The sequence below is a fragment of the Ctenocephalides felis genome, unplaced genomic scaffold (assembly GCF_003426905.1).
Source record: "Ctenocephalides felis isolate EL2017-DRISC unplaced genomic scaffold, ASM342690v1 CF-g0.4_SCAFFOLD_01492, whole genome shotgun sequence".
In the NCBI taxonomy this organism is placed as follows: domain Eukaryota; kingdom Metazoa; phylum Arthropoda; class Insecta; order Siphonaptera; family Pulicidae; genus Ctenocephalides; species Ctenocephalides felis.
In genome coordinates, this window is record NW_020537646.1 from 17,664,820 (window position 1) to 17,679,242 (window position 14,423).

Genomic DNA, 14,423 nt, shown 5'->3' on the forward strand with positions numbered 1-14,423 from the left:
AAAAAACATAAAATTAGCTAATCAGGATGGTGCTCATTATACTCGATTTTTTAAAAACATAAAACTTAGATTAAATTTTTAGTAACAAAATAATGAAAATCCCTTGGAACTAAAATTTTAATATTTTTTTAATTATATTAAATGCGTTATAACTTTATATAGTATATGTAGTATTTAAAATCACTACATAAAAATAAAAAAATAGAGTGATATCATTTAACATTCTGCATCAGACTTTTAAATTTAATAGAGTTTTATACATTTTACAAAGTTTATTTTTAATGAAAAAAATCCACAGAATCATGAAAAATAAAATAATATTTAGGTAAAACGTAATCCAAACATCTATTAATAAATCCTATTTTTAAAAAAAACATTCACAGGTAATAATCTCTTCTAAGTTTACCGTATTGTATTTATAACTATGTATTGTTGTTACTAATCTTTGTTCAGTTTTTCAAAATATTTATTACAGTTTAAATAACAGTACACTTCCATCATTATCTTTTCGTATTTTATTGTTTTATCTGAATATAAATATATTTTTTTCTCTATATTTGTCTTTAGTTTTTTCTTTTTTATATATTAACTATAGTAGATACACCACTGGGCGTATGTACTAATTTGTAAACAACCAATTGTAAACACTTGTCAGTATTCTCTGCTAAATTTAATTATTTTTATAGATTGCAGAATGAAAATAAAATAAAAAAAAGAAAGTTTCAAAACTTTTGAACAATTTATTAATATATCTCCAAACCTTTCAAATTACATGCTATAATTATCTTTGTCGCCCGACTGATTTGCACTAAAAACGAATTCTACAATAATATCTCGATGAAAATAAAACAAGCTTTCACCGCCTTAGAATTGTTTTCGTCCTCAAATTACAACTCGCATTAGATGTTTTAATTATAAATAGCGCATGCTACGAAAATAGAAAATTTGTAAGAAAAAATTAAGTTTACTAACACAAACTACATATACTGCAAACGTAGCTGTTCATTCATCAATTTTGATAAGTGGATCAGAATGAAATTATGTAAACTTTAGCCTGTGAGATTTATTCTTCAGAACCAAATAAAGCGATAGAGATGAATATAAGTATGTTTACGTCAGTTCGAAAAAATTCAGATAAATACGTGCGAACTCGTTTACGTGAGAATTTTGTACAAATATTTATTACGAAAGCTTTTTCATGTATTACAGAACAATTTGTAAACTTTGACCACTAACATATATATTTCTTAGTATCATAATTGTAAAACGAAGCTTGCAATTAGTGATTTTTATGTTCTGTCTCATAGTCTTATAGATCACACTAAAATATTACGGCTGTTTAATTTTAAAAATTCGTTAAAGTTTGCAAAAATTAGTATCGTTTTTTTAGCATTTGTCAAAACTAGACCTTTGATCGATGTTTCCTCAAAAACGCCTGAACCGATTTCAGAAGTTTAAAAGCCATTTGATGTATCTCAATGAGGACTATCGTTCGTCAGTTTTGTGCGACGATCTGCCTAGCCGTTTCTTTTTGTAATTTGAAAAAAGGGTTGAACTTTTCGTCCACATTTAAGCTTATACTACCGAATCGAATTAAAAAAATCAAAAACTGTTCGAAAGATATTAGTTGGGAATGATGCTGATTAGTTTTAGGTAAAATCTACCAAGCCGTTTTCTTGTAATTAACTGTTGAAAAAATATTTAAGTCGGTTTTTATTGAATTTTTTTGGCGATATATATCATGGCCTTATAGAACTTACTGAAATATTATAGCCTTACGACAAGTAGTTTAAGTTTAAAAATTCATCAATTTTGAGAAAATTAGTAGTTTATTTGATGTTTGTTAAAATTAAAATTAGACGATTTACTTGGCATAACGATAGAGTACTTGGTCTTAATGAACATACTAAAGCATTAAAGTTCTACGGAAATTGGTTCAATTATAAATATTATTGATTTTTGAAAATTTGCTCTTAGAGAATACTCCCAAAGTTAACGTGTTCGTTCGTTTTCAATTATGTGTAATAAATCCACTCGGTATACTTTTAATCACTCATAAATTAATTTATTTTTTATGATTAAGTCGATTATTTACACATATCGGGAAGTTCATGTAACTTGCCTCAAGGTAAAATACCAATACCAACTAGTTTCGACATGTAATTTTACGTCATTTGATCTACAATTTCGCGCTTTTCTTTTAGGTTTAAAATTTTAGACATGCTGATGATAAAATTGTGTACCGAAATATTTAGGAATATAAAGATAATTTAAATTTTGTACTTAAAGTCAAGTCCTATAAAATTGAATTTATAGATTTTTGTAATAAATAAGTTAAATTTGAAATCGTGACCGTTTGAAACTTTTTTGCACTATTTCATTAAACTATTTTAGTTTAAAGTTTCGGGACTATGATTCGACTCATCATTTGTCTCAGTTTTAAAAACTTCTGAACATAAAAATATATGCAATATAAATGCATATTACAAATATATATATATATATATATATATATATATATACAAATATTTACAAAGTAAGAGAAGAGGCGACTTTAGTTCCCATGCGTAAGTTACCACGCGTATATAAGGCGATAGAGATCCACTCTAAATTTCAGTCCGTTCATAACAGTGCAATAGTTCGGATCCACTTCTACCATTAACAGTTTACAACTTAAAAATCCTTATTCTTCCGAGTACTTAATAATATACTGTGAATAGATCGAATTCGTCTAAAAAATCAGACTTTCCAGTGCTTTATTAATTTATTATTTAAAAGTTGAATTTTAAACTTAAACACCAAACTTTTGTTAATCGAATGTGTTCGGAATCCGTGATTGTTGTGAGTTGTTCTCAACATGGAGAACTGAAGGAGCAGGACGAGACAGGGTGCAGCAATAATAAGTTTTATATGCCCACAAACGATCCTTGTTATAAAAAAGGATTTGTAAACGTCTCAGAGAACGAGGACTAGATCTTATTCAAAATGGTATGATTTATTGACATTATTTTGTTTAAAGTTTAAATAACTATATTTAATTATTTTTAAATTTTAATTAACATTAAGGACATTTTTTGTTGTTAAAGTGTTTTAAAGTCGTATAATACCATTACGATTTTTTTTATTCTCTATTTTATTTACAACTATCCAGAAACATTTAGTAAATTTGAGAAATTTATAATTGTCACCCTTAAAGAGACATTGTATTCTATATAGTGACATGTTGGAAAAATAGTTGTTTTTCCATTCGTTATAATATTGACAATATTCCAATAATAACAATACGTGATTATTTTAAAAATATTAATATTTTCTACTTGTATGAAGAGTATAGAATTTTTGAATTTAGTATGGATCTCTGTGCATTTAAAAATCGTTGCTCAGTGTATTGCAAAATATTTAAAATAATATTAGAGTACACATAGAATAAATATAAAAACTATATTTCAATTTTATTTTGTATTAAAATAGTTAATCGCAATATAGGTGGGAAAGTAAGGTAGCATGTTTTTGAATATTTTTTGCAAAAACACTTAATCTTGAGTACTTATCAATGTAAATACTTAAATTTAATTTTCTTCAACATTGATCAGTAAGTACTTAAATTAAATAACGTTTTGCAACAATTTACTGTATACATGCCAAATCACATTTTCACTTAAGTTGCGATTAACTATTCTAAAATACAAGAAAATTGAAATGCATTCTTCATATTTATTCTATGAGTACCCTAGTTTTATATTTGATATATACAAAGTATATTTTGCAAATATAATTTATTACTTGATGAAATTTTGATTGCAATTTAAATAATGTACTAGCCCAATAAATTCAAAGCAAAATTACGGTTTTTTAAATTAGAAATCAATATTGATGAACTTATGTATAAAATTTAACCTTTTCCACTCGCAAATTCCGAAATTTATATGAACTTTGCCACCGGAACTGCGGCATCCGAGTGGAAAGGGTTAAATTTATATGCCAAGAGTTTCATTATGAAATATTCAAATAATACATAATTTGAACTGACAAAATTTAAATTGCAATTTATATTTCTACTGGTCTAGGAAGTATTAATGACAGGTTACATTTCTTAAATTTAAAAGCAATATACATGAACTAGCGTATGAAATTTTGAAATTAATATCTTTAAATTCAGAAACTTATTTATTTCTAATTAGATGCATGTAGATGAACCTATCAACATGAAACATTTCCAAAACCATCCAATTTAATATTTCCTGATTTGCAAAATTTCATAAATTATGAAAAGCTCGCTCAGTTTGTATATTCTTAAATTTATAAAAAACAATTTCAAATTGTATACATTAATGACAATGTAGTAAAATGGCATGCGCACTTAGATAATAGTACGGTGAGAAAAATACTTGATATATTGCTAATTAAAATATTTTGATTTGTAATTATCTTGTATTTTGTTTACAAACAATTATACATTATTTAATTACATTTAAAATGTTGCGAAGCTCTAATTATTATCTCTAAAAACGTATTACCGGCTAAGTAAAAATAAAGCACCCAAATTTAATTTTTGGACACAATGTGATGTTCAATATGCATTCAACTACAAATGATTTCTAATATAAGCATCTAATATAGTTTTTATATTATACACTTGTTTTTTTTACTATACGCACTCTTGTTTTCGTCGATTTTTATTTTGAAGTCACAAGGGTCAATTTTATTGACCTCAAGGTCCTGAATATTATTCAGGTTGACCTAATTCCGACAAGAATATATAAAACGAATATTTACATTCGATGCAACAAATATTATGATTAATATTAATAACAACCAAGCAATTGAAACACATTAATTAACTGATACAAGAATTATTCTGTTTTTGTTATTGTATTGTTTTGCACAAACAAGGACGTTTGTGAAGATATCGTAGTTGTCTTGAAAATTTAGAATTTCACACTTATTACTGTACACTTGGGATTTTTTGTAAATCATATTGGTTAAATAATACAGCAGATTCAGGAAGGCGATAACTAAATGAAGCATTTATGTAATATTTAACTACTGGTGTAGAAAATAGTTTTTACTAAAAATCGTTTTTCTGATGATATGTTCAAATTACCTGCTCATCTTATTCATACAACATTTAAATCAAACTTTCATTAACAAGAATAAAATAGAAAAGAAATAACAAAATCGATAAGAAATAAAGACAATGAATTGTTCATTTGAAATAGTAACAGAAAGATAGAACATCTATACAAAAAAATATTCAAAATTTAAAATGAAACAAAATTCAAACGACAATTTTATTCGCCCGGGAATTCAAATAGAAATTCAACTTGTGAATCATCATATGTAGTTATATTTGTTTTGTTGAAACATATCTCAACATTTAAAACTTCTATGAGCTTTTGTTATAAACCTTCTTTTCCAGCATTGCGCTTCTTAGAAGACAACCCGACGGTTGGCCTATCAATGTTTGATATATTTTTATTATTGAAAATTCAGACTATTTTCACTTGTAAACATACTTTAAATCTATATTTTGTAATATATTATTTCTAATATGTATTTTTTTATTTCAGATGCTAAAACCTACAACTCTTTTTGCTGGATGCATGTTGGTTATGGTGGCAACTCAGGTGCGAGCAGACACGGAACATTACAATTACAATTTGAGGAGTATGCCCAAGAAATTCTGTGGTCGTATATTAGCAGATACATTATCGATTGTTTGCGAAGGAAATTACAATGGCCATATGAATAAGAAAAGTGGTCGTCCTGAAGATGGTAAGTGTCACAAATTAATAAAATTCATACAAACGACTAACAATTGGGAATAAAAAAATTAATTAAAATCAATAGAAACTTGTCATTGGAAAAACCTTCATGAAGTCACGTAAATTCACCATAGTCTTATAGGTCAATAAAATATTGCGATTTACGTGAATTTTAACATCTCAAAGGTATTTTAGAAAATAGCTCATTACTATGTTTCTAAAGCTCATGACTTTCAATTTAATCTCAAAATTGGTATTGAGAACGAAGCTCACAATTTTTTTTTAGTTTCTGATTCTCTTCAGTGCTATAAAATATTATATAGTTTGAATTTACTTTTCTATTTTTTTATAACTTGGCTTGAATTCAAATATTGTTCCGATTAATTGAAAAAATATTTATTTATTAGATTAAATTCTATAACAGAATTGTTATAGAATTTTGCGTGAATGTTAGTTGAATTTTGGTACATTTGTGTAGAATCTCGATTAATAAATTGAACACGGGCTGGAATTTCATTATTATATTAATAAAAGTCACAGGTTCCAAGATATGCAAAAAAATTAATCCTGGTATACGATTCTGTAAAATTTGTACAGCTTTTTGTTCTATCGCAAAGATTTCTAGGTAATTAACAAAACAGTAATCGCTCCTTGAAATTGAAACTACATTTGAAAATGTTAACAAGTAAAACAAATACTTTCGGTTTTCTTTCCTTTGAAAAGTACAAAAATATGAAAAATTACTTTTTACAGAAACGGGTTTTGGATAGTAGTAATGACTATTCATTAAGAATTTTTTTTCTGAACATTGTGTGTAAACAATAGATTTTTGAAAACCATTGCTTTCGGTAATCTTTTTTCGAATGTAAAATGAACGTTAATTTCAGTTTTGCTATAAATCTCAAATAAGATCATTAAGTTGTATATTTTTCTATTATCTTTTTTATCACTCCAATTTGTATAATTAGAAGAAAATAAAAAGGAAAAAATCAAGAAAATTTCTGTAAAAATTTAATAGGAAATTCTGTGAAAATATGTTTGAAAAATGATGAAGATAATTGTTCACTTTTCACTATCAAAACAGTATTTTTTCAAACGTGTACAAAAAAGATACATAAAAAATGCATGCAAATGAAAGTAGAACTTTAGCACGCCTTCCAGTGAGAAGACCAATAATGTGAAAATTGTTTTTTTTGCATTTGCCCAAATACACCTAAAATATTCTAAAGGTCAACTATGAATGATTTAAGATCTAATGTGAACCCTATCAAATGTGGAAAAAAATACACATAGGTCGTCTTCAAAATTTTGTGTGGCTTTTTATATATTTTTTTTCACTAAAAAAAAGTGAAATATTCACACTCGAAAATTTTTATTTTCTTAAATCTTGTACGAAAAACGCAGTTAACAGCATATAAAGTGTTTTCTGACACATTTTAGTTAAAAAGACAAATAAAAGTGAAAATAGCCTTTTTACTGCAACGTGTTTGGAAATGAAGATAATAAATCAATTTTTGCGTTAAAAATACTATTTCATCAAAAGTAAAATCTGTACTTTGAGGAGACTCTCATTGAAAAAATACGAAAATTTCATTTCTACATTTGCCAAATTGCATTGAGAATGACAAATGAAATATTTACGGTTCTCATTGGTTCAAATAACAATGAAGTGAACACATTGGTTTCATTATGAACTTTTGATGTATCAAGTGAATAACATTAATAGAAATCAAAATTTCTAATAATTCTTATCTTTTCTTCCAAATTGCATTCAGAATGATTAAATACAATAAAGTGAACAATATTGGACACCGTCTCTTTGTTATGAACTTTTGATGTATCAAGTGAATAGTATTAATACAAATCTAAATTTCTAATAATTTGTATCCTTTCTTCCAGATCGCTTCAACAGCGACGATTACCTGAGTTTCGAGCAGCAACTCGACGAGCCGACGTTCCCGTTCCGTTCGCGTTCGAACGCGATGCGCCTCAAGTTCAGGAGGACAGTTCGCGGTATTACGAACGAATGCTGCGAAAAATCATGCACATACAATGAACTGAGATCGTATTGCGCACCACCGACAGATAGACCGTCGAATTACTATCCTTATTCAAACTAAAAACCCGAAAAATCAAGAAACTTGCTCCACAATGTACACGACTTGAAAATACACAAATAAAAAAACAGCAGAAATTAAAAAAGAGGAAGCGTTTTGGACTGAATTTCTATTGCGAACGCTGAATCATTGCTGAATAGTGGCGTATTAAAATTATTTTCGTTCAGATTGGACTTATATCGGGTTTATGTGATCATACGAGAAATCTGCTTTCATGTTTTAAGTTTTCGAAAAGCTTTTCAACAAAGATTTTGGACTAGTGATTGGATATTTTCGTATTAAGTTAAAATAGTGTTATAAATATACATATGGTGACGCGGTATATGTATTCAATAATTCAGAAATTCATGTAGCAGAGAAGGCAAAATGTGGTATTTTCTTAATATTTTTAATTCTGTTACTTGTATACTATACTTGGATTGAATAAGTATTAAAAACTTTGGTATAATTACTTGATAAGTTAAATTTGCATTATAATATTACAAATATTTAATTCATTTAGATTCTATTAAACAAAAAGCTGCCAATTCTAAACATATTAGTGTAGTTTAGATAATATAGTATAATTTTAATTTATTCGTTAATAAGTTTATTTGAGAAGATAAAAGGCTGTGATAAATGATTTGATGATTGTATTTAGTCAATAACTTATTATTGAATGCATATACCATAATTTTTTAAATAACGTTATTTAATTATAATTAAACTAATAAAATTCAAGAGCTTGTTTATAAGTTGGCGAAATCGTATAATTTAATGTTTGTGTATGACGATAATGACTTTAATTGCTAGAAAAATATTCCTAAAGTAATATTCGGAGATAGTTATTTGCCACAATATGCTTATGTTGTTTAAACGAGTGCATCTGCAGTATGTTAAATTATTTTCAATATTCAAGAAGAGTTACTGCAAAGATTAAAATTTGTGTGTAAGATATATTAGTTATTTTTCTATGTTATGAAATAATAAAGTAGATTACATGTAAAAGAAAAAATATTTTTAACAAATTTGTGTTTGTCTTTTCCATGTAATTTACCTTATAAAATAATTTTATGGCGCATATTAAGTCAAATCTGTATACAACTGATTTACAAGTTTTATACATTTGTGATAATTCTTGTTAGAAACATATTTTACAGATTGTCATTAGAATAATGTTTAATTTAATTAGGTTTAAGTCTTAAGTATTGTAATCATTAATTTATTTACAAACTTATTATTAAATTGCATTAGAAAACAAGCTAAAATTAACTTTCAAAAGCCACGAATTTCGCAATGTGAACACATGAATGGATCTCAAAGAAAAAAAAAGATGACTATCAATGTCAATATTATAAACTATAAATTGTATTTATTTTAAATACAGTAATTACATATGATATATGCTTTGTTTCATTTTAGTTCTGATAATATTTGCAAAATTTTCCTATATCATCTGCAATCAGTTTTAAATCCAAAAACTTTCCTGCATTATGGCTACACAACTAGCAAATAAACAAGAGAAAGAACTCTTTTATATAAAAATTATATTTACACTAAAGTCTCTAAATAATACAATCCATCTTTAACAAATTATAGTCCACCGCCAGATTTCTGTAGAAGTTGTGCAAATCTATTTGTGATCAACAGTGAAACATCGATAAAACGCTCTACACAATTGTTCATACAAGTTTCAGTTTTGCTGTCTAATTTATTTCCTGGTTTATCCATGCACTTTTCCCAACAAAAATCATTGAATTCGTGGATCTGAAATAGATCATTATATGAAAATATTTTCTGCATAACTGTATATAATACAAGATGATACTTGATGATTTTATCAACTTTGTGTAAAGAAAGTTGTGTGATAAACTGTTGTGTAATTAACTTACGTGAAAAGTGTTTATAATGGATGGAAAACAAAAAATGTGTAATTTCTGGTCACCGTATTAATTGGTAATGAAATTTCTCCTCCAAAAAAACCCAATGCAACGAACAAGTAAAAATATTCACTAAACTGTAAACACTTTCTCAAACATTACTTTGTTAACTTAGATTTTTATTCATTTTAATCATTTAGAGGTGAATTAAATGAATAAATTTGATAAATAAACATTTAGAGCTATAAAATAATTGTATAAAATTAAATGTAGATTTATGATTGATTAATAATTTTGCACATTGTAAAATAAATATTGCTATAATAATCTTCTTAAGGACAGAAAAAAAAATCTCAGCTTCGGCTATGAAGTAAGTTTTGTGAAAGGAGTTTTAAATTTGCCTGAGCTTTTGGAGCTTTTTAGTTTTGTTGTAAGTAATGTGAAATCACATAATAGAAAAACTATTGATACACATCTTGTGAAAACAAAGTTATCGAAGTAAAAACAAGTAAGGACAAGATAATGAATGAACTCGTTTCTGAGATAGATATATTAAGACAGCTAATGAACATAACTGTAATTAAAGCCAAGAAAATTATTCGTAACTGAATCTGTTGCAAATACTGATTCGTTATTTTAAGTTTCATATATTTGCAGTATTAAATGTGTATATATGTAGTAAATTGTGTATTTCTTGTATTTAGGGTGTATCAGGTGTGATCTATAAATTGTGTAAGCAATAATTTTACTTATTTTTTGCCATTAGTTTGTACTTTACACACTGCAGAATGTATTTCAATTGCATTAGTACCATGGGCATTATATAAATAAAAAAATAAATAAATGCAATTTAACTACCAAATGCTTAACAAGCAATAAAAGCAGATGTAAGCTACATACTTAGCTACAAATTACTCTGATAAGCATACATTTACAAAACTTCTATGATGGGTTTTGATAAGTTAGTAGCTTGTACCTTCTAAATCACGATAATTAATGCTAAAATAATGCAAAGAAGTTCTCAGATACTTCTCAAGCAACATAAGTGCATACAACATAAGCAACATACTTCTACACAAATCTGACTAAGACACTTTTACAAAAAATTAAATATATTTCTTTTATAGATCCTATTTTGCATCTTCTGAATTAAGTAAGATAATAGTAGCAAAATTAGAAGAAAGACACTTATACAAAAATGTATCAATATCTTTTGTATAATTCTTATTTGGCATCTGCTAAATTTGCTGTGATAATGCAATTGAAAACTAAGATACTTCTCGAGCAACGGAAAAAAGCAATATATATGCATCGACAACATAAGCAACATACTTCTTCACAAATCTGGCTATGACAATTTTACAAAAATTTAACTAAATATCTTATTTTGCATCTAATTAGCAAATCTCAAGATAATTGTTACAATAATGCAGTAAAGTTTTTAGGTACACCAAAATCAATTGTAAGAAGCCTACTTCTTTGTGTAAAATACATTTATTAAGCGTTAATAAACATGAAAAAATAAACCGGCAAAAACTTTTGGCATTAGATCATGTTTGCATGCTTGTAATTAAAGATTAAATAATAAGCATATAAAATCAAGAGCATATACACAAAAAAGCTAAATAAACTAACTGTAACAAGCTTTATTACAACTATTACTATTACTATGATGAAAATGATTCCAAAATTGCATAACATCAAAACTAAAAAATTCTAACCTGTGCATTGAATTGGGCTTTTTGTTTCTCCATCATCAAGAAATCTTGCAATTCAGATTCGTTCGCCTTTGTACCACTGCCTAAATCGGAACTGTATAAATCAGACATTGTAAATATTTCTTTGTTACTTTATTTTTAATAAATTTTTAACTTAAACAATTTTGCTAAATGATTTTTCGATTCTATTCCTCACACGAGTGTGTGCGTGTGTTTGACAATGTTAAAAGAGGTTAAGAATGGCCAACATAACGGAAGAAAATGTTCCATGACATTTCTAATAAGAACCCCCTTGGAAACAAAACATGGTTGTTTGTAAACAAAATATATAATGATATTTATATTATACCAAACAATATAAAAATTGATAGTTGACTATATATAAAGATTTTTAACGACATTATTAAAAGCAATGAATCAATGCAAGAAACTTTTTGAAATGTAAGTTATTTGTTAATATTATACTTCATTGAAATTATATGTGGGAGGTAGGTAGGAGTAATTTACCAAAAAAAGGGTAAAAAACAATTTATTCAATAAAGGTTTAATATATTTATTATTCAACTAATAAGACTCACAAAAGTCACTACAGAATATAGGTCAAATATATATTGTAATTATGAGTTCTCATTTTATTATTTCTACTTGGATACCAATATGAAATGTTAACTTTCCTCTTCATTTACAAACTTGTTCTATTATCCAATATGAAAAGATAATATATTCTATTACTCATAACAATTTATTTCCTGTAATTTCTATTTCATTAAAATAAACTTTCTATTTATATTTCTAGGTGCTTGGACGTTGTTACTCGTAACATAAACAACTATGTAGAATATCTAGATTATTTACCAGAATATGTAAAGTTCAGAATATTAGTACGAGTTACAAAGCTGAAATATGGAATTCACGACGATAATGTAATGAAAAGTTTAATACAACCTGGTTTAAGAATGCTCAATTTTTCAAGTTCAACAATAACTGATGAATCCTTGAATATTATTTCACAATGCAAGTTGATGAATAGAATAACATTTAGTAAAGCAAATTATCAGATGACTTCAGAAGGTAACTGCAAAATATAATAAAGAAATAAATATTAATACTAATTTATACTAAGTTATAAAATGTATTTTCAGGATTCATATCTTGCTTCTCAAAATTACAACACTTACAGGCTCTATATATTTCTGACTGTGAGGTTTTTGTCGACTCAGTATTAGATTGTTTAAAAGATTATTGCTGCCAATTAGCTGAATTGGATATTGGAGGCTGTAATGTAACTGATGAAGGAATGAAAAGTTTATCTTTAATGAGAGAATTGGCTTCATTGAACATTTCACGAACTAAAGTAATTTCAATAAATATTTTTAGTCAACTTGTATCTATCTTTTTCTCTTACTAATTATAATTTGCGTAGGTTACTGATACCGGTTTAAAGTATTTAACAAGCGGTCCCATTCGTAAAGCATTATGTGAACTACGAATGTGTTCCTGCCCAATTACAGACGTAGGAGTAAATATAGTTGCAAATACTTGTCCAGCACTAGCTACTCTGATTTGCAATGACTGTGATATCAAAGGTATGGAAACAACTTATTATTTCAAGTAACACTTATATAAACATTGTCACAATTTTTCTAAATTTCAAAAGATTTGTATAAGGAAGAAAATATATTTGTAAAATTTCATAGTAACAGATTTTTGTTGTTCTTTGATTTCAGATATGTCTTCTTCATTCCGAGTGTGGAAAACACCAATGAAGCAAATATCTTGGACAATTAATTTTGACAAACCACCATTATTCTAATTTGATTGAAATATTTATTTTTATTGTTAGGAGACAATTATGAAGATTTAGTTTTCATAGAATTTATACTTAAGTTATTTAACAAATGGTAGAGGTCCATATTATTTATTATAGAACTTTTGTTAACAATATTTTTTTATTGGTAGAATTTTTTACATAATTTATACGTATTTATACGAAATATAAGGAATGATTTAAAATAAGAAAATGATGTACTGAAAATAACAAATTAAAATAAAAATATATAATTTTATATCTCAGGATAATATAGATATAGATTAGTGTGCTTAACAAACATTATAACTAGACTACTTCATTTAAATATATGATTAAGCTTTCTTAGCAGTTAATGGAGATTGTTTTAATTGTAATATAATAGAACGCATTCTTGAAACATCCTTATTAGTTTTTGTAGATTTAGGATTAAAGTCGCAAAGCTTTGCAATTCTCTCCCACTCTGTGCCAGGCTCAATTTCATCAGTTTCAGCAACAAACTGTTTTTCGGCATTTCTAAATTATCAGTATGCATTAATAACTTATATAAATAATTTATATGAAAAACATGCAGCACATATGAATAATTCAGATTTTTTTTAACTATCACACACTAATCCTAATATAATTTAGATATTGTTTCTTTATGCATAAAATAATTATAAATCTAAGCAATAAAAAAAAAACAATAGTCATAAAATTATCAACTCATAAGATAACCTACTGCTCCTTAAAAAATAATACTGATATATAAAAGACAGATACAGTATTCTAAACTTAAAAAAAAATGTGACCATATTTAAATATTTTACTACTCTAGATAAACGCATTTTAATTTGGTAGCTATAACTATCGAAGTGAACATATAAATATTATTACTATATGAATTAATAAAATTTAAAAAACAATTCATGCTTCTACAAAAATATCTTGTAAACGCTTGACCATACTCAAACAAAAGTGTGTGATGAAAGAAAATTACTTGGCAGATTCTCTGAGCGAGCATAAAAATATATAATAAATTAATTAATTGTCATGAATATTCAGCGTATTTAAATAATATTATGCTTACCTGTTTGTAGACTTGGTTTTCTTGATTGTTCTTCATGATGTTTGTACCACTCTTCTAATTCTAACTTAGCCTGTTCTCGCAACTC

At 26.5% G+C, this 14,423-nt stretch overlaps 3 protein-coding genes across 3 annotated transcripts in view; 2 read left to right on the forward strand and 1 right to left on the reverse strand.

Moving 5' to 3' along the window:
- The window catches only part of LOC113370943 (LIRP-like), a 39,125-nt gene extending 31,240 nt beyond the window's left edge, over window positions 1–7,885 (forward strand). Inside the window, exons 2-4 of the mRNA XM_026611611.1 lie at window positions 5,420–5,462; window positions 5,571–5,775; window positions 7,665–7,885. Coding sequence (XP_026467396.1) covers window positions 5,420–5,462; window positions 5,571–5,775; window positions 7,665–7,885 — 469 coding nt within the window. The remainder of the gene's footprint in view (window positions 1–5,419; window positions 5,463–5,570; window positions 5,776–7,664) is intronic.
- A 1,392-nt stretch (window positions 7,886–9,277) lies between these two features.
- LOC113370580 (mitochondrial import inner membrane translocase subunit Tim8-like) lies at window positions 9,278–11,676 on the reverse strand. The gene is made up of 2 exons (XM_026611269.1): window positions 11,463–11,676; window positions 9,278–9,628 (listed from the first exon to the last, which is right to left on the reverse strand). Exons 1-2 carry the CDS (start codon window positions 11,568–11,570, stop codon window positions 9,455–9,457), a joined length of 282 nt encoding a protein of 93 aa, XP_026467054.1. The 5' UTR covers window positions 11,571–11,676; the 3' UTR covers window positions 9,278–9,454.
- A 195-nt stretch (window positions 11,677–11,871) lies between these two features.
- LOC113370944 (protein AMN1 homolog) lies at window positions 11,872–13,358 on the forward strand. Its single transcript, XM_026611613.1, has 5 exons — window positions 11,872–11,900; window positions 12,256–12,530; window positions 12,602–12,813; window positions 12,883–13,045; window positions 13,187–13,358. Exons 1-5 carry the CDS (start codon window positions 11,872–11,874, stop codon window positions 13,270–13,272), a joined length of 765 nt encoding a protein of 254 aa, XP_026467398.1. The 3' UTR covers window positions 13,273–13,358.
- The last annotated feature ends 1,065 nt before the right edge of the window (window positions 13,359–14,423 follow it).